Source organism: Oncorhynchus keta, chromosome 4 (genome assembly GCF_023373465.1).
Source record: "Oncorhynchus keta strain PuntledgeMale-10-30-2019 chromosome 4, Oket_V2, whole genome shotgun sequence".
Classification (NCBI taxonomy): domain Eukaryota; kingdom Metazoa; phylum Chordata; class Actinopteri; order Salmoniformes; family Salmonidae; genus Oncorhynchus; species Oncorhynchus keta.
This window is the reverse complement of record NC_068424.1, coordinates 75,694,156-75,716,087: the sequence shown is the minus strand read 5'-3', so window position 1 is coordinate 75,716,087 and position 21,932 is coordinate 75,694,156. Positions and strand designations below refer to the sequence as shown.

Below are 21,932 nucleotides of genomic sequence, written 5' to 3'. Positions count from 1 at the left end.
TGGTACTGGTGATGTGTAGAGGAGAGTAGAGTGGTACTAGTGATGTGTAGAGGAGAGTAGAGAGTGGTACTGGTGATGTGTAGAGGAGAGTAGAGAGTGGTACTAGTGATGTGTAGAGGAGAGTAGAGTGGTACTAGTGATGTGTAGAGGAGAGTAGAGAGTGGTACTGGTGATGTGTAGAGGAGATGAGTATTTCTGTAAATTCATGTGGCTCTCTGCAAATCATTACTAAACCTAATGCGCCAATGTAAACAGATTTTTGGATATAAATATGAACTTTACTGAACAAAACATACATGTATTGTGTACCATGAAGTCCTATGAGTGTCATCTGATGAAGATCAAAGGTTAGTGATTAATTTTCTCTCTATTTGTGCTTTTTGTGACTCCTCTCTTTGGCTGGAAAATGGCTGTATGTTTTGGTGTGTTGCTTTTGGTGTATTGCACTTGTGATTGTATGAAAGGTAAATGTTTCTAAAAAATATTTTTTAATTTTGCTCTGCCATTTCAGCGGATGTTGTAGCCTTAAGATTAAGACAAACAAAATACAATAAAATGCTAATTAATTACTTAAAAATCATACAATGTGATTTTCTGATTTTTGTTTTAGATGCAATCTCTCACAGTGTAAGTGTACCTATGATAAAAATAACAGACCCTGCCAAATCAGCAGTGTATCAAATACTTGTTCTCCCCACTGTACATATAGTATCGATCCAGTATCCCTGCACATTGTAAATATGGTACTGGAACGGACCTTGTGTATAGTATGCGTACTTCATCATGTTAATTCTTATTTTACATCTTGTGGGTTTTTGTTCTGTTCTACCTTGGTATTTTTAGTATGACATTGCTATTGATTACGGCATAGTTGGGGTTAGAGCTTGCAAGAAATGCCTTTCACTGTACTTATGCATGTGACATTAAAAACGTAACCAAAAAGTCCCATTGAGTTCAGAAGATAAAGGTACAATATGCAGATATCACTCTGCCATGTCCTGGTTGCTGAAATGATAATAGCACCCCTAATTTCAGTTTGTGACAAAACAAGCCAGAGAATCAGTACACCATCTAAACCGCTGTGAAATGTATTTTCCATAACCAAAAATACTATTTTCAGCTGGTGTACAAAACCATAAGCACGAGAAGTATAAAAATAGCACACATACAGCGCCTTCCTATTTTGTTGCATTACAACCTGTAATTGAAATTGATTTTTATTTGGATTTCATGTAAATGGACAGAGACTCTATTGTTCAAATTGGTGAAGTGAAAAAAATCAAAAGCAACAGTCAGTATATGGTGTGGCCACCAGCTGCATTAAGTACTACAGCACATCTCCTCAGACTGCACCAGATTTGCCAGTTCTTATTGTGAGATGTTACCCCACTCTTCCACCAAGGCACCTGCAAGTTCCCAAACATTTCTGTGGGGAATGGCCCTAGCCCTCACCCTCCGATCCAACAGGTCCCAGACGTACCAGTTCTGTCTGGTCCAGCGATGGTGGGTTTGTGCCCATAGGTGACGTTGTTGCCGGTCCTCTGGTGAGGACCTGCCTTATACAACAGGCCTACAATCCCTCAGTCCAGCCTCTCTCAGCCTGTTGCTGACAGTCTGAGCACTGACTCAGGCAGTTGTTGCCATCCTGTACCTTACCGCAGGTGTGATGTTCGGATGTATCGATCATGTGCAGGTGTTGTTACACGTGGTCTGTACCTGCGAGGACAATCAGCTGTACGTCCTGTCTCCCTGCAGCGCTGTCTTAGGCGTCTCACAGTACGGACATTGCAATAAATTGCCCTGGCCACATCTGCAGTCCCCATGCCTCCTTGCAGCATGCCTAAGGCACGTTCACGCAGATGTGCAGGGACCCGGGACATCTTTCTTTTGGTCTTTTTCCAGAGTCAGTAGAAAGGCCTCTTCAGTGTCCTAAGTTTTCATAACTGTGACCTTAATTGCCTACCGTCTATAAGCTGTTAGTGTCTTAACGACCGTTCCACAGGTGCATGTTCATAATTGTTTATGGTTCATTGAACAAGCATTGGAAACAGTGTTCAAACCCTTTACAATAAAGATCTGTGAAGTTATTTGGATTTTTACAAATGATCTTTGAAAGACAGGGTCCTGAAAAAGGGACGTTCATTTTTGTTTTGCTAAGTTTATACACCTGTTCTGAAAGGCCCCAGAGTCTGCAACACGACTCAGCAAGGAGCACAACCAAGCAAGCAGCACCATAAAGATCAAGGAGCTCTCCAAACAGGTCAGGGACAAAGTTGTGGAGAAGTACAGATCATGTTGGGTTATAAAAAAAATTTAAAAATCAGAAACTGAACATCTCACAAGCACCATTAAATCCATTATTTAAAAATGGAAAGAATACGGCACCACAAACCTGCCAAAAGAGGGCCGCCCACAAACTCACAGATCAGGCAAGGAGGGCATTAATCAGAGGCAACAAAGAGACCAAAGATAACCCTGAAGGAGCTGCAAAGCTCTACAGCGGAGATTGGAGTATCTGTCCATAGGACCACTTTAAGCCACACACTACACGAGCTGGGCTTTACGGAAGAGTGACTTTGGGGGGGGTAGTTATGCAAGGTCAAGTTCTGTTTTGTCTTCTTTGTTTTACAATAAAAAATGTATTGCATTTTCAAAGTGGTAGGCATGTTGAGTAAATAAAATGATACAAACCACCCCTGTTTTTAATTCCAAGTTGTAAGGCAACAAAATAGGAAAAATGCCACAGTGGGAATAAATACTTTCACAAAATGTAGATCTACTGCTTCTTAGACTTGCTTTCAATGAGAACGACAGATCTATAACTCACATTTCTGTGTGAACATGGTCAGGTCGCCCAGAGTTACATATCGCAGCTTTCAATAAAAAGGTTAAATAAATACCACACAACGTCAGATTATGTACAATTTATACTACCCATCAATCTACATAAAAACATTTTTTTATTTAATTTTACTTACCGACAAGATACTAAACTTCCCATACAAACCAGCACCAAGGCTCGACATACGCTCTACTCGCAGCAAAAACATTGGGTTTGCGTACTGCAGCTACTACTACTTTCATGTGCATGATTCTCTGTGTTTGACTTTCTTCAAATGTAATTACAAGGTGTCAAAGCGTCATACCTAGGCTACGGCCAAAACACCACCCTATTACTTATATAGTGCCATTTTTGACTGGAGCCCTATGGGCCCTGGTCAAGAGTAGTGCACTACACAGGGAATAGGGTGGTGTTTGGAATGATTAGATCATTAGAATGATAAAATGACATGAACAAGGGAGTGTCTTCAGGTTTAACTGGTTATACCACGGAAACAGTCACTGACCTGTCAAAGATGCGAGCCTCTTTCAGAACGTTGCCCAAGTTGATGTAGGCATCCAGGAAGTTGGGATCCAGAGTCACAGCCTGACAAATACCCATAAATCCATACATCATACACAACGAACAGGATATACTGTAGTAGAAGTGTGTTAAACATTTCTTCCAAACACCAGTTGTAATGTGGACTATTTAAGTTAATACTCAAGTTAAGTGTAATTAACACAATGCTTTGCATATTTATATATGTTTTCATTATGTAATCGACATGATTTTAAGCGTTCCATTGAGGTCACGGGTCGGTCACTAGATGCGATTCTGGGTGTTACTCATACCTGTTGATAGGGCCTGACGCCAGACTGCAGGTCCAAGGACACTGATTGTTGTTATATTCTGTGGAACACTGATTGTGTAGCTAACAGCTGACGTTGTTTTGGCTTAAATGGGCAAAACAACGTCATAAGGGGCATCTCTGGTCGAAGGCCGAGTTAGACATTTCCTCTGCTCCTGTTGTAACTTGTATTAAACCAGATTTGCGATTGAATAGATCCAGCATTGGTCTTTAATTTTGTTCAGCCAAAAGAAATCCCCTTTACTGTGTACTGTTGTTTCCCTGTTCACTGGTATACCCTCTACTAGGACTGTACTTAAAAAGTGCAGACATGAATATGACTGTTTGTGAATTATCAAATGTTTCAACCCAGACATGAACCCGTAGTCAGACGATCCTGGTCTGTCTTGTTTTTACATCATCGGCTGTGTAGAAAAGTCTCACCTTCTCAAAGTGGTGTATGGCCAACCATATCTCTCCCTGGGCGTTGAACACACAGCCCAGGTTGCTCCACGCCACCGCAAAGTTGGGCTGAGTCTCAATAGCCTTCAGGTAACACGCCTTCAAAATGGGTTAACAATCAAAACCAGAGGAAGAGGAGGAGAGGAAGAGCAGTGGTAGAGGAAAAGAAGAGCGGGAGCAGTGGTAGAGGTAGGAGGGAAAGGTTGTCAAATAAAGATACGAAGAGAATAACAGGAAGAAAAACAAAAAGGGGTAGAGGAAACAGAATTAGTGACCGTTCTCAACTAAAGCAAAAAGTGAGTGTGCAGCATGGACTCGCCTGCGCTGAAATCTGCGGCGCTAAGCTGCCTTGCTTATTCCTACGCTGCGCAGATCCAACCAGCACCCACACGCAGACCGACATTCTGCAGTTATCATGGCCTCTTTCTCACAAGACGAGAAACAGAAACGTTGACGAGCCGTCTCTGCTTTACTATGTAATGTACAGCCGATAGTAAGATGCTAATGTGAAGGGAAATACCTAAATGATATTCAAATTCATAACACAACCAGTAACTTCTGTTGGTTGCAGTCTATTTGACAGCTGACTATAGTAACTAGTGGTATCTCACAACCTTGAATGGCGGGCGCTGCGTGCAGGTGGAGGTCCCTGTAATGCTTGCGCACAAAAAGCTACGTGGGTGGGGCATGTCCTAGGTGTGTGTTTGGCTACAATCACATCACCACGCACACCGCCACTGCCGACCTTGCTGCTGCTTAGCAACAAGAGGTCGATGTTTGCCGCCGCTGCGCTCGCTGAACCCGGCCGCGTTGCGGACTGGCTGCAGACCCGGAGCCCCGGGAGACGCCCTGCTTACCTAGACTGCCACACTCTCTGTACCCACAATGCCTTTCAGGACCAACGAGTGGCAGGGGACGGGGTTGGGGTTAGAGGACCTGGAGACCACAGCCAAGCGGCTGGTTGGATGGTTAGATAAGAGGGGGAATATAGAGAAGGGGAGTTTTGGAAGTTATGGGGCATCAAGACGGCCAATTGTCTGATGCCCTAAGAGAAGGATAGGAGAGCTGATCTACCACCAGAGCCCAGGGGCTGTTCTGCAGGGCAATGGGGAAATAAGAGGTGTTGTATAAGCAAGCCAATGGTGTCCTCTTGGGAGGCTGGGGGTACGCTGGGTGCCAGGCTGACAGAGGGCATCGGGGGGAGGGGGGGTCTGTACCCAGCAGGCCGGGGGGGGAGGAGGGGAGGGGAGCTTTGTGCCTGTTGCTTTCTTGGCCTTGGTTGCCTTGTTCGCTGCGCAGCCCCTGCGTTACTGCACACTCACAGCGCAGTCTGCATCATCTGCAGAACGCTGCAGCTCCAAAACCAAGAAGGAAAAAAACTACATCAACAGGACAACAAGTTAGAGGTTCTTACTCAGGATTTTATCTTTTCCCCGCTAATTGCTTCCATTTTTGCCATGTTTTTATTTTATTTACTGATATATACGTTTTGGCCGTTATGGTAATTTAAGACATTTAAAAAAGGAATGCTTACTGTACTTCTTTTTTTGTGTGTTTTTGTTTGTTTAACTTTTCTTGTTTTGTTTCTCTGCTCTTCAGAGTCTCTGCCACAAGACAGAGGAGCTTCTTGCTCAGGCATAACGTAGTAGTTCATGGTTTCTCTCTCGCTGGCAGTTACAAACCCGTTACCATATTGTTTGTCAGAGGGGCGGGCGGCAACCTCAGCAGCTGGTGGTTGAGGACTGATGCTGCCCTAGTGATCCATGTTTCAGCCAGGGCACCTAGGGTACGGTAGCAGGAGTAATGTCATCACCCACCTGAAACAACCTTCTAAATAACATCATCAGTCGTGGAAAAAAAAAAACCAAGAGACAAAATAAAACAAGAGCGTTAGTAAAAGTTCCGCAAAACAATACACAATTATTTTAATTCTCATATGGAAAGTAATTCAAACGTCCTTAAAAAAAAGCACTACAAAAGACAACCTGCTGTTTACACTCATGCAACGTTTACTGTATTTTCTAAGAAAGATAATGGATGTTTCAGGAGGGGGGGTGGGGGGGGGGGGGGGGCAGGAGGGAAGAAAGGCTTTGATAATGTGTTTCATAATATTAATAGTTTGGCCAAGCTAGGAGAAAGGAGGGAGGATAACTAGCTTGATCTTCATCAAATGAGCTGATGACATTTCTTTGGGAATAATATGTCATAGCATACGCTTTTCCTTCAACCTCTTCTTCAAAAAGGTTGTTTTGTTTGAATGGTTGGCTTTTTCTTTGTCCTGTTGTGCTTGAATCCTGGCCAATGGGGAGTGAGAAGAAAAGCCTCAGTGTGTAATGTTTGGGCATCTAGAAGCCTCCATAGGTAGCTCTGAAATAAAGAGGTCAGCGCTGGCTGCTGCGCATGCGTGTTTCTCTCTACCCAAGCCGACTGAACGCGGGCGGCGGAGTGCAGTTTGTGAGCTGTCTGCCTGACGCAGCATCGGAACGTACTAGGCTCTTGTAAGGAGGGGTGTGTGTGACAGTATGAAAACGTGGTACAGTCCTGACTCTTCTATTTACCCACTCTAAGACAGCAGGGAGCTGTCAGCTTGGGGGCGTCAGGAAGGCAGCTCTTAGCGCGCACACTCCACCGGCCCTAGCGAGCGCGTGGGGGGAAGGAGCAACAGTGCAGGGGGGCTGGCCCGGCGATGAGCTGGCAGCTCCCTGGAGCTCCTCCCCCTTCTGGCACAAAATAAGATGGCCTGGCACCAGGTCACCTAGCAAGATGTCAACTCCAGCTTTCACCCAACCCAGGGAAGGTACAGATATCATATCAGGGAGATGGGACAGACATAAAATGGCTTAAGAGTAGATAAATGGGTCAGAGGGCACGCCATAAGATACAAGAAGACTAGCAAATCTGCATGGGTAGGGGGTAGTGGTACAACTGGATTGGGTGGTGGGGTGGTCCATTTTTGTTAAATAACTGGAGTGATGTGGTTTGGTTAGAGGCCATCTTATCTTTTGCATTGCAAAGAGATTAACTAACTTAATCAGTTCATTTATCCTTCCAAGACCGAGCCAGCATTATCCCTCCAAAACCACCTTTGTTTACTTTTTTATCCTTCTATGTATTTATAAAATATCCATATCAGAACCATAATTACTGCTACCAATTTGTAAAGCCCAGCCTTTCTTCCTGTGAGGGGAGGGGGGGCTGACCGGAGGTAGAGAGGTCAGCGAGAAGAGCATTGCGGGACTAAAGAGAGAGAGCAGGGGGATTGTGTGCAGGTGGAGTGAGAATGAAGATGACTATTCTACCTGGGCTCAAAGAAAAAAGTATAAAGCCGTCTCAAATCAGTAATAGAAAGAAAAGGGTTTAATGGGTTGGGGGTGTAGAAAATACCCCCTCTCCCTTCAAAATAAAGCAACATTATTAGCCTCATAAGAGGGAGGGGGAATGGGGCCTGCCCAGAGCCAGGGTGTAACGTGGGGGTATGGGGCCTGCACAGAGACCGGGCGTAAGGGGGGTATGGGGCCTGCCCAGAGCCAGGGTGTAACGGGGGTATGGGGCCTGCACAGAGCCAGGGTGTAACGGGGGTATGAGGCCTGCACAGAGACCGGGTGTAAGGGGGGTATGGGGCCTGCCCAGAGCCAGGGTGTAACGGGGGTATGAGGCCTGCACAGAGACCGGGTGTAAGGGGGTATGGGGCCTGCCCAGAGCCAGGGTGTAACGGGGGTATGGGGCCTGCACAGAGCCAGGGTGTAACGGGGGTATGAGGCCTGCACAGAGACCGGGTGTAAGGGGGTATGGGGCCTGCCCAGAGCCAGGGTGTAACGGGGTATGGGGCCTGCCCAGAGCCAGGGTGTAACGGGGTATGGGGCCTGCACAGAGCCAGGGTGTAACGGGGTATGGGGCCTGCACAGAGCCAGGGTGTAACGGGGGTATGGGGCCTGCACAGAGCCAGGGTGTAACGGGGGTATGGGGCCTGCACAAAGCCAGGGTGTAACGGGGGTATGGGGCCTGCACAGAGACCGGGTGTAACGGGGGTATGGGGCCTGCACAGAGCCAGGGTGTAACGGGGGTATGGGGCCTGCACAGAGCCAGGGTGTAACGGGGGTATAGGGCCTGCACAGAGACAGGGTGTAACAGGGGTATGGGGCCTGCACAGAGACAGGGTGTAACAGGGGTATGGGGCCTGCACAGAGACAGGGTGTAACAGGGGTATGGGGCCTGCACAGAGCCAGGGTGTAACGGGGGTATAGGGACTGCACAGAGACAGGGTGTAACAGGGGTATGGGGCCTGCCCAGAGCCAGGGTGTAACGGGGGTATGGGGCCTGCCCAGAGCCAGGGTGTAACGGGGGTATGGGGCCTGCCCAGAGCCAGGGTGTAACGGGGGTATGGGGCCTGCCCAGAGCCAGGGTGTAACGGGGGTATGGGGCCTGCACAGAGACCGGGTGTAACGGGGGTATGGGGCCTGCACAGAGACCGGGTGTAAGGGGCCTGCACAGAGACAGGGTGTAACGGGGGTATGGGGTCTGCCCAGAGACAGGGTGTAGTGGGGGTATGGGACCTGCACAGAGACAGGGTGTAACAGGGGTATGGGGCCTGCACAGAGACAGGGTGTAACAGGGGTATGGGGCCTGCACAGAGCCAGGGTGTAACGGGGGTATGGGGCCTGCACAGAGCCAGGGTGTAACGGGGCCTGCACAGAGACAGGGTGTAACGGGGGTATGGGGCCTGCCCAGAGACCGGGTGTAGTTTAGCGGGGGGCTTGCCAGAGCGTGGGGCCTTCCCAGAACCAGTGGGGGGGGGCTGCCCAGAGCCAGGGCATAGTGGGGGGGGCTGCCCAGAGCCAGTAAGGGGGCCCGCCCAGAGCCAGTGGGGGGTAGAGAAGGGCCTTATATGGCATCAGGGATATGGCATCAGGGATAGAGAAAAATCACACTCAAGTGATTGAGTGAAAAGTCTGAGTGAGGGGGAAGAGACAGGGACAACTTTGGCCATCGGGCTCAAAGGGGGGCGGGGGGATATCACCGACAAACAAAACATCTTACAAAGAAATCAAAGTACAAAGTAAATTTTTAAACAAACAAAAAGATAAGCAAAAAGCTGTGCTGGTGTCAAGCCCCTCGAACATACCTTAGCCTCTTCCAAACGCCCGAGGGCTTTGAGCAAGTTCCCCAGGTCGCTACGGACACAGTACAGATCCTGAGGGACAGGAAACAAACAAGAGATTAGAGCTCCAAACCAGAAATGGACTACTAGACTGACTAACATGTTACAGTCTGAGATCTACAAGTGATCATCAAATGTCTGGGTAGGATACTAGAATAGATATCAGATTGTGCTGGGCTGCTGGCTTATGATGGGGTACATGAATTGGGCCCGAGGTCTACTCACAGGGTTGTACTGTAGGGCTGAGACGTAGGCCTGGACGGCTCCCTCCATGTCCCCCGCTGCCACCAGGGCTGCTGCCAGGTTGATGTACCCGTCGATGAAGTCTGGTTTCAGCCGCAGGGCGTGGCGGTAGTGCTCTATAGCCTCCTGCAACTGGCCGCGCTCCTTGTACACGTTGCCCAGGTTGGAGTAGGCCTCAGCAAGCATAGGGTTCTGCTTGATGGCCAAGGTGCTAAAGTGGGCAGACCTGGAGGGACAGAGGAGAGGGTCACGAGGCTGGTAGGGTGTGTGGTAGTACTGGGTTGGAGAGATGTGGTGCTGTGTGGTCCAATAGTGGTACTTAAGTCAGTCAATGGGAGATCTCATTTAGCACACTAGCTAGTGTGTTGTGTTCTGTGAGATAGTGGGACAACTAGAATAGTTGTGTGTGTGTGTGGGGGGTTCAACTTTAAACGTCAACTTAAATTTAATTCAAATTTCACAACAAATAACTTCCTTGTGCTTATTATACATGGTGACAGAGGAACAACCCAAGACACCTGGGAAAAACAGACAGATCAAACCTAACACCTGTAAGAGAAAACAGCCACCACCACCACCACTGTAAAAAGAGTTGTGTCAGAGTGGGAATAGAGGTCAATAGAACACGTAGGGAGATCACTGACAGACAAGCCATTCGTTACTCCCCAACACCACCACAGATGTGTCGTAGTAGTATGAACTGTCGGCAGCCAGTGTATTACAGTCCCAGCGGGCCCAGTATTCTCTCCAGACCATGTAGACTGACTTCAGTGAGCCGACCCCTGACCTCCAGGTCTTTCACTCTCCCCCCACCTCACCTGTCGAGCCTGCGACACTGGAAGTGGATGGAGGAGAGCAGCAGTAGCACGCCCGTGTTGTCGGGCTCCTGCCTCCACAGCTGCATACAGTGGCGCTCGGCAGCCTCAAAGTCACCCGACTGGTACTCCCTGTGCGCCAGCTCGGCCAACCCTTGGAAGGAAAGCATACGTTGTTTTGTCGGTTCTGTATCACCAACACCCAACAACCCGAGGAGGGGGGAAACAACACGTTAGAAGAGATGGAACACGAGGACAGAGACAAAATAATAAACCAGATAAAAGTACTGGAGAATTCAAAAATCAGACTATTTAGAAATTGATAAATGCCTTTGGTTGATACATAATTGCACTAAAGTATATTAATCAATAGTTGAATTAAAAAAAAGTTGTGTAGGGATTAACTGTCAATCACAGGGTATGAGTCACGTTTTAGAGACAAAATGTGTGACTATAGGCCAGGTTTCTACTGTTATTCTCTGTTTTATGAGCTCAAGAATTCAACTGTCATTCTTCCTTTGAAAGACAACCAGCTAGATGATTAGCTGCTGTTAGCTGCATAACAGGAGCTGAAGAAACATAGTAAGTGAATTATTAAGATTTTAACTAACGTTAGCTAGTCATCAGCGCCCTTATCATGAAGAGATAAGTATTAACACTGGCTAGTTAGAACTGGCTGACATGAAATGGTATGAAAACGCAATGTTGTGCGATGAAATGAAAACGGACCAAAGTACATAGCTGGATGAAACGTAAGGTGACGGTTTACAAATGGACGCTAGATGGCGGACAAATACAACCCCATCAACATCTGGGTAACTAACGTTTGATGCATGCCTAAAAGGAAAACAGACCCAGCACGATCACAGTCAATACACACAGGATCAACAAGCTAGCTAAATTGTATTGTATCAAACGTTAGGGAAGACATCAAGAAAATAAAACGAATGTTGTCTTGCGGGACTATGTTCAAGTTGGCCAATAAAATAACATACTTCCTTCCGTCTTCATGTCTGGCGGGTTTACATAGCTGATCCATTTAGTGTGTTTACACAACAGATCGCTACATAGCCACACCTGGCTGACACCAGGAAACCGCAGAGGGAGCACACCCCTATCCACATCTACCGGACCACAGTGGAGATGTTAAGCTTTAAGTTCCTCTGGGTCACTGACAATCAGAAATTGTCCACCCACAGACAGTGAGGTGAAATAGGCGCAAAAGCATCTATTCAACACCAAGAGGCTGAAGAAATTCAACTTGGTCCCTAAGACCCCCAAACGTTTACAGATGCAAAATTGAGGGTACCCTTTCGGGCTGTATCGCCGCGCGCAACAGCAGGGCTCTCCAGAGGGTGGTACGGTCTGCCCAACGAATCATCGGGGGCACACTGCCTGCCCCCTGGACACCTACAGCACCCGATGTCACGCTAAGGCCAAAAACCACCCGAGCCACTGCCTGTTCTCCCCGCTATCATCCAGAAGGAGAGGCCAGTATAGGTGCGTCAAAGCTGGGACTGAAAAACAGCTTCTACCTCAAGGCCATCAGACTTAAATAGTCATCACTAGCCGGCTACTCAACCCTGCACCTTAAGAGGCTGTTCCCCTATAGACATGGAATCACTGGCCACTTTAATAATGGAACACTAGTCACTTTAATAATGTTTACAAATAGCTTTACTCCTCTCATTTATACTGTATTATATTCTACTGTAGCCAATCCGACATTGCTCGTCCTAATATTTATACATTTCTTAATTCCATTATTTTAGATGTGTGCCTTGTTGTGACTTGTTAGATAACTTACTGCACTGTTGGAGCTAGGAACACAAGCACTTCACTACACCCGCAATACCATCTGATAAATATGTGTATGTGACCAATACAATTTGAGTTGACGCTATAATTGAAGATGGCGCAACATTTGGATTAGTTACACGCTGGCACAAAAAAATGGTTCTGCAAGATGTTAGCATAGGCTCGTGTCATGCTAGCGAGGAAGCTAACTAGAGAGCTAATGCTAACTGGGGCGAGCTTTACCTGTGCTGTCAGCCACATTTCCCACGGAGCTCGCCATCTCCTCGGTCTTCGAGTCTTGCACGGTGGTCGTCAGTGTTGTAGTTTGATAATATCAAATTAAAGAGAATTTTATTTCGTCGATTGATCGAAGTTTCTTGAGCCGTTGCTTGCTAAAGCTGTTAGCCTAGCTATGCTAACCACAGAGTCAACGCTAGCTAGTCAAGAAGAATGTCACTATTTTCAGATGGCAAGTTCCTATGCTATTTGCCGTCCTTGCCGATATAACTTCTCGCAATCAGCCTAGCTCTAACTTTACTTCAAATTCACAATCATGAAGCGCTGGTTCGAATTCAACAAAGCGACTCCCAAATCATAAAATGGCGAATGAGCCTCAGCCAGGGATTTTTTTGTTTGTTGCCAGAATATAGATCCAACGAAAAATAATAAATCCACAAACTGTACGGAAAATGAGCGTGGTGGTGTGTGGTCCAATGAGCGTAATTCATATTAATTAATTATTCAAAGGGAACACACCCAACGTTTTAAAATCGAGTATATGCAAACATTTTGTAAATAATTATTTTTGCGCGGATAGATACAGAGTTTTGGTGGTGCATCATTCCCCACATGTGCACTGCGGCAAGTCGAAGAGTGACACGAATGTTCTGAAGGTTGAAAATAGAGGGTAGTGAAGATAAACCGAAGCAGTTAGCCGATGGAAAGGCTGAGTTGTTATGACATTGATTGAAAGACAGAAAAATACATATGACAAGAGTGTTTGATGGCTAACTTAGAAATCATTTACACTTGTCTGGGTAGGAAGGCGGGGCACGGCCATTCACACCTGTGGTCAACATCTTTCTCGTTGCACAATGATTAAACAATGGATGCATATCCATTATTTTCCTATACCCCCTGTTTGATAATTGTTGTGTCCATGTACAACTAACTAAATAGTACGTAATGTGCAGTGACAGTGCACACCTTGGTAAAACTAGAACCGCCGACTTTTAGGCACCTTTCATTTTTGAACCACGACCAACAGGGGGCAGTCGCCACATATCTTTGATTCGTTGTACAGACATTTGGAGAAGGTAAAGGACAGGTGTCAAACTCATTTCACGGAAGGCCGAGTGTGCAGGCGTTTACTCCTCCGTTTTACTTAATTGATGAATGAAGGTCACTAATAATAAGGAACTCCCCACACATGGTTGTCTAGGTCTTAATTGAAAAGAAAAAACAAAAACCTGCAGGCCCTCCATGGAATGAGATTGACACCTCTGATGTAAACTCTGCAAGATTGTAATGCACAGCCTGTTATTATTATTACTTTTATTATTATTATTATACCTTAGATGTTTATTATTATCCAATCACACACAGCTATGTATAACCAGACATGCATAACCATGTCATCTTTGTTTTTCAAACGTTCTATTCTGTAATAAATAAAAAGACCGCTGCACCACTCAGGCGTCGTCCGGGTTAGGGTTTGGGCGGGTTAGGGTTTGGGCGGTGTAGGCCGTCATTGTAAATAAGAATTTGTTCTTAACTGACTTGCCTAGTTAATTAAAGATTTTTTTAAAATAAAACATTTGTACAGAGTCAAATATATTTGGGGAAAGTGACATGTGATTAAGTTACTGACAAAAATAACCAGTTTAACAAGGCTATAACTTTTGTAAATACTTAATTTTTTGTACGAGAGGGCCTGTAACATGTCATCTCACTCCCTCTCTTCCTTTCTATTTCTCTGTCTTAAACCTGTGCCCTTTCCTGTATCCCCACCCTCCATCATCCTCTTTACCATGGAGATGAAAAGCCCTTTCCTGTATCCCCACTCTCCATCATCCTCTTTACCATGGAGATGAAAAGCCCTTTCCTGTATCCCCACTCTCCATCATCCTCTTTACCATGGAGATGAAAAGCCCTTTCCTGTATCCCCACTCTCCATCATCCTCTTTACCATGGAGATGAAAAGCCCTTTCCTGTATCCCCACTCTCCATCATCCTCTTTACCATGGAGATGAAAAGCCCTTTCCTGTATCCCCACTCTCCATCATTCTCTTTACCATGGAGATGAAAAGCCCTTTCCTGTATCCCCACTCTCCATCATTCTCTTTACCATGGAGATGAAAAGCCCTTTCCTGTATCCCCACTCTCCATCATTCTCTTTACCATGGAGATGAAAAGCCCTTTCCTGTATCCCCACTCTCCATCATTCTCTTTACCATGGAGATGAAAAGCCCTTTCCTGTATCCCCACTCTCCATCATTCTCTTTACCATGGAGATGAAAAGCCCTTTCCTGTATCCCCACTCTCCATCATTTTCTTTACCATGGAGATGAAAAGCCCTTTCCTGTATCCCCACTCTCCATCATTCTCTTTACCATGGAGATGAAAAGCCCTTTCCTGTATCCCCACTCTCCATCATTCTCTTTACCATGGAGATGAAAAGCCCTTTCCTGTATCCCCACTCTCCATCATTCTCTTTACCATGGAGATGAAAAGCCCTTTCCTGTATCCCCACTCTCCATCATTCTCTTTACCATGGAGATGAAAAGCCCTTTCCTGTATCCCCACTCTCCATCATTCTCTTTACCATGGAGATGAATAGCCCTTTCCTGTATCCCCACTCTCCATCATCCTCTTTACCATGGAGATGAAAAGCCCCTCCCCTTTCCTCTAGCCTCTCCAGCTGACTGACATGTCTAGAGAGATCCTGAAGGACGTTGAGACCTGATTTGAGAGATTGACTTCCCATTCTACATTCTTCCCTGCTTGAAGACGTTGGAAAGGGGGACTCTGCACCGCCCTTTCTTCCCAGAGCTGCTCTATGGGAACAGGGCCGACACCATTGGTCATGTCTGGTCCTCTCTAGTCCTCTCTGTGTTCTCAGAGCTGCTCTATGGGAACAGGGCCGACACCATTGGTCATGTCTGGTCCTCTCTAGTCCTCTCTGTGTTCTCAGAGCTGCTCTATGGGAACAGGGCCGACACCATTGGTCATGTCTGGTCCTCTCTAGTCCTCTCTGTGTTCTCAGAGCTGCTCTATGGGAACAGGGCCGACACCATTGGTCATGTCTGGTCCTCTCTAGTCCTCTCTGTGTTCTCAGAGCTGCTCTATGGGAACAGGGCCGACACCATTGGTCATGTCTGGTCCTCTCTAGTCCTCTCTGTGTTCTCAGAGCTGCTCTATGGGAACTGGGCCGACACCATTGGTCATGTCTGGTCCTCTCTAGTCCTCTCTGTGTTCTCAGAGCTGCTCTATGGGAACAGGGCCGACACCATTGGTCATGTCTGGTCCTCTCTAGTCCTCTCTGTGTTCTCAGAGCTGCTCTATGGAAACAGGGCCGACACCATTGGTCATGTCTGGTCCTCTCTAGTCCTCTCTGTGTTCTCAGAGCATGCATAGCCGCATCCAGTTTGTGTGTTTGTCCCCCCTTTTTTAAATTCCACACCCCTCCCTCCATCCCTCTTTTTCCCCTCGGCTCTGTTGTGCTGGTTAGTCATCACCTAACGCAGCTAGGGCCGGGGAATGATGTCATGGGTAATGGGCAGTGTCTGCAGCAATTCTATCTGACATGTTTTTATCTTTGTTCAGGCCCATCAGGGTGGACACACACACACACGCACGCACGCACGCACGCACGCACGCACGCACGCACGCACGCACACACACACACACACACACACACACACACACGCACGCACACACACACACACACACACACACACACACACACACACACACACACACCTCCACATCTCCTCAACCCCAAGGTTCACTGCTGGGCAGATTCACCAAAACAAGCTCTGCTTTCATTCTTTCGCCCATCTCAATGGCTCAGTTTCCCACAGAGAATAGACACAGCAGGCCAGGCTATTTTAGGAAATGTGATTAAAAAGAGGGTCACCCACTCAAACACTAACTATCTGTGCTGGGACCCTGATAGAGGCCCAAATGACACCCTGTTCCCTATATAGTGCACTACTTCTGACCAGGACCCCATAGAGCTGTGGTGAAAAGCAGTGCACTATACAGGGAATAGGGTGACATTTGGGAAGCATACACAATCTTGTACCCATTAGAACAGGGTTGTATTTATCAGGGCACACTGTAGCAAAACATGTTGCAAAGGTAAACAAGCACTTCTTAACGGACATGTTCAGATCATCCCTCCCTGTTTCAGTCCATTCTTACATTTGGTGCCTAAGGAACACTACCCAGTGGTGATGTATGAGGTTTGGGGTATTTTTTAATTACTAGGCCAGATTGTTTTGCTATCTCATGAGTGAACAGAAATATCACCCATTCACATTAGGTTTACTCAATCTGGACTGTCCTCAATAAAGGACCCATAGTCCTGTGCCCGTAGTGATTATATTTGGGGTGTTGTGTTTTTTAATTACTAGGCCACAGCATTTAGTTCTGCCATCTCATGTGTGACCAAAACTATCACCTACCGATTCACTCAGTCTGGGCTGTGTCCCCAATAATGTTCTATACAAATAGTAAAAAGACGAGGGTCACCCGCTCAATAATCCCATAATCTGCTCGGTGACCCTCGGAAAGAGTGGTGATGTCTCAGCCATGTTCTTGAGCCATCATTACTGGACCACACCACGGTGTTCTGACAGCTCATCTCATGGGTTACCAGAACTATCACCCATTCACTAAACTCTCTCAGGCTGGGTTGTGTCCCTAATAGGCTACATTTAAACAGACAGGCCAATTCTGATCTTTTGCCCAATTATTGGTCTTTTACCAGATCAGATCTTTTGCCTATAAATGGGCTAAAGATCAGAATTGGGCTGCCTGTGTAAATGCAGCCATACAATCCCGAGCTCAATAATGTTTTGTTCTGTAACGATAGAGGTGTTTCCTGTTTGGGGATGTGGTTGTGCTTTATAGTTAGGCCTATTGGACAACAGTGTTCTGCCATCTTATCTCATGGGTGACCAGAGTCTCAGCACAATTGTTTTAGATGGTCCAGTTTCAGATACTGGCACACATATCTGCACAGCTCATGATGTTCAATGTATTTGGGTTACATTGGGATCTTCCCCATTACTCATACATCTCTGTTTAATATAGTGGGGTTACATTGGGATCTTCCCCATTACTCATACATCCCCATTTAATATATTATTTTATTTATCTAGGCAAGTCAGTTAAGTACAAATTCTTATTTACAATGACGGCCTACCCCAGCCAAATCCTAATCCAGACGACACTGGGCTAATTGTGCACCGCTCTATGGGACTCCCAATCACATCCAGTTGTGATACAGCCTGAAATCGAACCAGGGTCTGTAGTGACGCCTCTAGCACTAAGATGCAATGGCTTAGAACGGGGTCTTCCCCGTTACTCATACATCTCTGTTTAATATAGTGGGGGTAGGTTGGGGTCTTCCCCCGTTACTCATACGTCTCTGTTTAATATAGTGGGGGTAGGTTGGGGTCTTCCCCGTTACTCATACATCTCTGTTTAATATAGTGGGGGTAGGTTGGGGTCTCCCCCGTTACTCATACGTCTCTGTTTAATATAGTGGGGTTAGGTTGGGGTCTTCCCCGTTACTCATACGTCTCTGTTTAATATAGTGGGGTTAGGTTGGGGTCTTCCCCGTTACTCATACATCTCTGTTTAATATAGTGGGGTAGGTTGGGGTCTTCCCCGTTACTCATACGTCTCTGTTTAATATAGTGGGGGTAGGTTGGGGTCTTCCCTGTTACTCATACATCTCTGTTTAATATAGTGGGGGTAGGTTGGGGTCTTCCCCGTTACTCATACGTCTCTGTTTAATATAGTGGGGTTAGGTTGGGGTCTTCCCCGTTACTCATACGTCTCTGAGTTGTTGTTGACACACTATCACACTGTTGTTGTTGACACACTAGCACACTGTTGTTGTTGACACACTAGCACACTGTTGTTGTTGACACACTATCACACTGCTGTTGTTGACACACTATCACACTGTTGTTGTTGACACACTATCACACTGGTGTTGTTGACACACTATCACACTGCTGTTGTTGACACACTAGCACACTGTTGTTGTTGACACAGAATCACGCTGTTATTGTTGACACACTATCACGCTGATGTTGTTGACACACTAGCACACTGTTGTTGTTGACACAGAATCACACTGTTGTTGTTGACACACTAGCACACTGTTGTTGTTGACACACTAGCACACTGTTGTTGTTGACACACTATCACACTGTTGTTGTTGACACACTATCACACTGTTGTTGTTGACACACTATCACACTGTTGTTGTTGACACACTAGCACACTGTTGTTGTTGACACACTATCACACTGTTGTTGTTGACACACTATCACACTGTTGTTGTTGACACACTATCACACTGCTGTTGTTGACACACTATCACACTGCTGTTGTTGACACACTAGCACACTGTTGTTGTTGACACACTATCACACTGTTGTTGTTGACACACTATCACACTGTTGTTGTTGACACACTAGCACACTGTTGTTGTTGACACACTAGCACACTGTTGTTGTTGACACACTATCACACTGTTGTTGTTGACACACTAGCACACTGTTGTTGTTGACACACTAGCACACTGAGACGGTCCAGTGTTGTGGTAACTTGTGGGAATCCTTTCAGTCAACATCTATCGGATCCAGGTGATTATACATGACATTCACTCAGTCGTGTTACAATAGTTATTCAGCCAGGATAAATGATAAGGCTAAGGGTTCCTGTCGCCTCAGTTACAAGCCTGGACGTGTAACCTACACATCTGGGTTCAACTAGTATTCATTTTCATTTCAAATACTTTGAGCATCTGATTGAGATTATTACATAACTACAGGAAAAGGAGCACGGAGCACGTCCCCATTCTCATCGACGGGGCTGTAGGGGAGCAGGTTGAGAGCTTCAAATTCCATGGTGTCCACATCAACAACAAACTAGAACGGTCCAAACACACCAAGACAGTCATGAACAGGGCACGACAAAGCCTATTCCCCCTCAGGAAACGAAAAAGATTTGGCATGGGTTCTGAGATCCTCAAAAGGTTATACAGCTGCAACATCAAGAGCATCCTGACCGGTTGCATCACTGCCTGGTACGGCAATTGCTCGGCCTCCGACCGCAAGGCACTTCAGAGGGTAGTGCACATGGCCCAGTACATCACTGGGGCAAAGCTGCCTGCCATCCAGGACCTCTACACCAGGCGGTGTCAGAGGAAGGCCCTGAAAATCATAGACTGTTCTCTTTACTACCGCATGGCAAGTGGTACCGGAGTGCCAAGTCTAGGACAAAAAGGATTTTCAACAGTTTTTAACCCCAAGCCATAAGACTCCTGAACAGGTAATCTAATGGCTACCCGGACTATTTGCATTGTGTCCCCCCCTCCCCCCCCTCAACACCTCTTTTTATGCTGCTGCTACTCTCTGTTTATCATATATGCATAGTCACTTTAACTATACATTCATGTACATACTACCTCAGTTGGCCCGACCAATCAGTGCTCCCGCACATTGGCTACCCGGGCTGTCTGTATTGTGTCCCACCACCCACCAACCCCTCTTTTACGCTACTGCTACTCTCTGTTCATCATATATGCATAGTCACTTTAACCATATCTACATGTACATACTACCTCAATAAGCCTGACTAAAAGGTGTCTGTATATAGCCTTGTTTTATTTCTTTACTTACCTACACACACACTATTGGTTAGAGCAAGCTAGCATTTCACTGTGTTCGGCGCACGTGACAAATAAACTTTGATTTGATTTGAGCCTGCCTAGCGTGCCAGATCAGATAGGCCGGGTTGGCACTTTGGGACTATTCTGTTAGCGCCATTGTGACAGCCAAGCTCAATTACAGGCAACAAAAGTATTTGAAGGGAAAGCTAATGGTATTTGATCCCAGGTCTGGTACATACTAACCATGCTGTGTGGAAAACAGTTAGCCAGAGAAAGAGAATACATCAGAGTTAATGTCGGGTCTCCTGCCAGCTACCTCCTGCTAGTTCTTAAATATCAGGTGCTGGGTGTTTAATTCATGGCCCTGGTCTTTATTTAAGGCGTTTGTCAGGTGTGGACTGATTCACGTGTTTTATAGCTGCACATTTTGTGGTCAGGGTTGTTTCCCTGAACAAAACAAGCAGGCAGAAAAATCCACCCTTTTAAAGCTGTCTTGTTTCTGTTTGAAGTCGTTTAATCTTCACCTCCTGATTGGCCCTGCAGCTATATGTGGGTGTAGGTTGTTCTGTGCAACAAGCAAAAACACTGTGTTAATTGAAGATCATCCAACACCGTCTATTACGTAACTGCATTTCTGGTCATTGATCTGGGATATCTATCTCCGCCTTACTCTCCTCAGTGAGCAGTAACTCATCTCAACTCTAATAACTATCCAATGAGCAATGGCTTTGGTGAGCAAGCAGAAGAATGGTCCCTTTGGTGCCGTTCACAGTTTTATTACATGTTGTTGTAACCAGCTCCTGCTGCCTCTAAATTACAGAGGGTGTCAATGAATGAGCGTGAATGAGAGAGAGAGACAGAGAGACAGAGAGACAGAGAGACAGAGACAGAGAGACAGAGACAGAGAGAGACAGAGAGAGAGAGACAGAGAGAGAGAGACAGAGAGAGACAGATAGAGGGACAGAGAGAGAGAGACAGAGACAGAGAGACCGAGACAAAGACAGACACAGAGACAGACACAGAGACAGACACAGAGACAGAGAGACAGAGAGACAGAGACAGACAGAGAGACAGAGAGACAGAGAGAGAGAGACAGAGACAGCCAGAGAGAGACAGAGAAAGACAGAGAAAGACAGAGAGAGAGAGAAGAGACAGAGAGAGAGAGAGAGAGAGAGAGAGAGAGAGAGAGAGAGAGGGAGACAGAGAGAGAGACAGAGACAGAGACCGAGACAGAGAGAGAGAGAGAGAGAGAGAGAGAGAGAGAGAGAGAGAGAGAGAGAGAGAGAGAGAGAGAGAGACAGAGACAGAGAGAGACAGAGAGAGAGAGAGAGAGAGAGAGAGAGAGAGAGAGAGAGAGAGAGAGAGAGAGAGAGAGAGAGAGAGAGAGAGAGAAGAAAGAGAGACCGAGAGAGAGACCGAGACAGAGAGAGACAGAGAGAGAGAGAGAGAGAGACCGATACAGAGAAAGACAGATATAGACAGAGAGAGACAGAGAGAGAGCGACCGAAAACAAATCCAATTTTGATAAACTCCCATATTTACTGGGTGAAATTCCACAGTGTGCCATCACAGCAGCAAGATTTGTGACCTGTTGCCACGAGAAAAGGGCAACCAGTGAAGAACACACACCATTGTAAATACAACCCATATTTATGCTTATTTATTTTATCTTGTGTCCTTTACCATTTGTACATTGTTAAAACACTGTATGTATATAATTTGACATTTGTAATGTCTTTATTGTTTTGAAACTTCTGTATGTGTAATGTTTACTGTTAATTTTTATTGTTTATTTCACTTTATATATTATCTACCTCACTTGCTTTGGCAATGTTAACACATGTTTCCCATGCCAATAAAGCCCTTGAATT

General features: G+C 46.1%; 1 protein-coding gene across 2 annotated transcripts in view; it reads right to left on the bottom strand.

Moving 5' to 3' along the window:
* Positions 1–12,884, bottom strand: part of LOC118384069 (UDP-N-acetylglucosamine--peptide N-acetylglucosaminyltransferase 110 kDa subunit) — a 43,827-nt gene extending 30,943 nt beyond the window's left edge. The window contains exons 1-6 of one of the 2 annotated variants that reach the window (XM_052515895.1): positions 12,390–12,884; positions 10,353–10,536; positions 9,517–9,760; positions 9,256–9,324; positions 4,116–4,232; positions 3,348–3,427 (exon numbers count right to left, since the gene is read on the bottom strand). In XM_052515895.1, the coding sequence (XP_052371855.1) occupies positions 3,348–3,427; positions 4,116–4,232; positions 9,256–9,324; positions 9,517–9,760; positions 10,353–10,536; positions 12,390–12,426 (731 nt within the window). In that variant the 5' untranslated portion in view covers positions 12,427–12,884. The remainder of the gene's footprint in view (positions 1–3,347; positions 3,428–4,115; positions 4,233–9,255; positions 9,325–9,516; positions 9,761–10,352; positions 10,537–12,389) is intronic. The other variant, XM_052515896.1, reaches the window with a different exon arrangement.
* Positions 12,885–21,932: the final 9,048 nt, after the last annotated feature.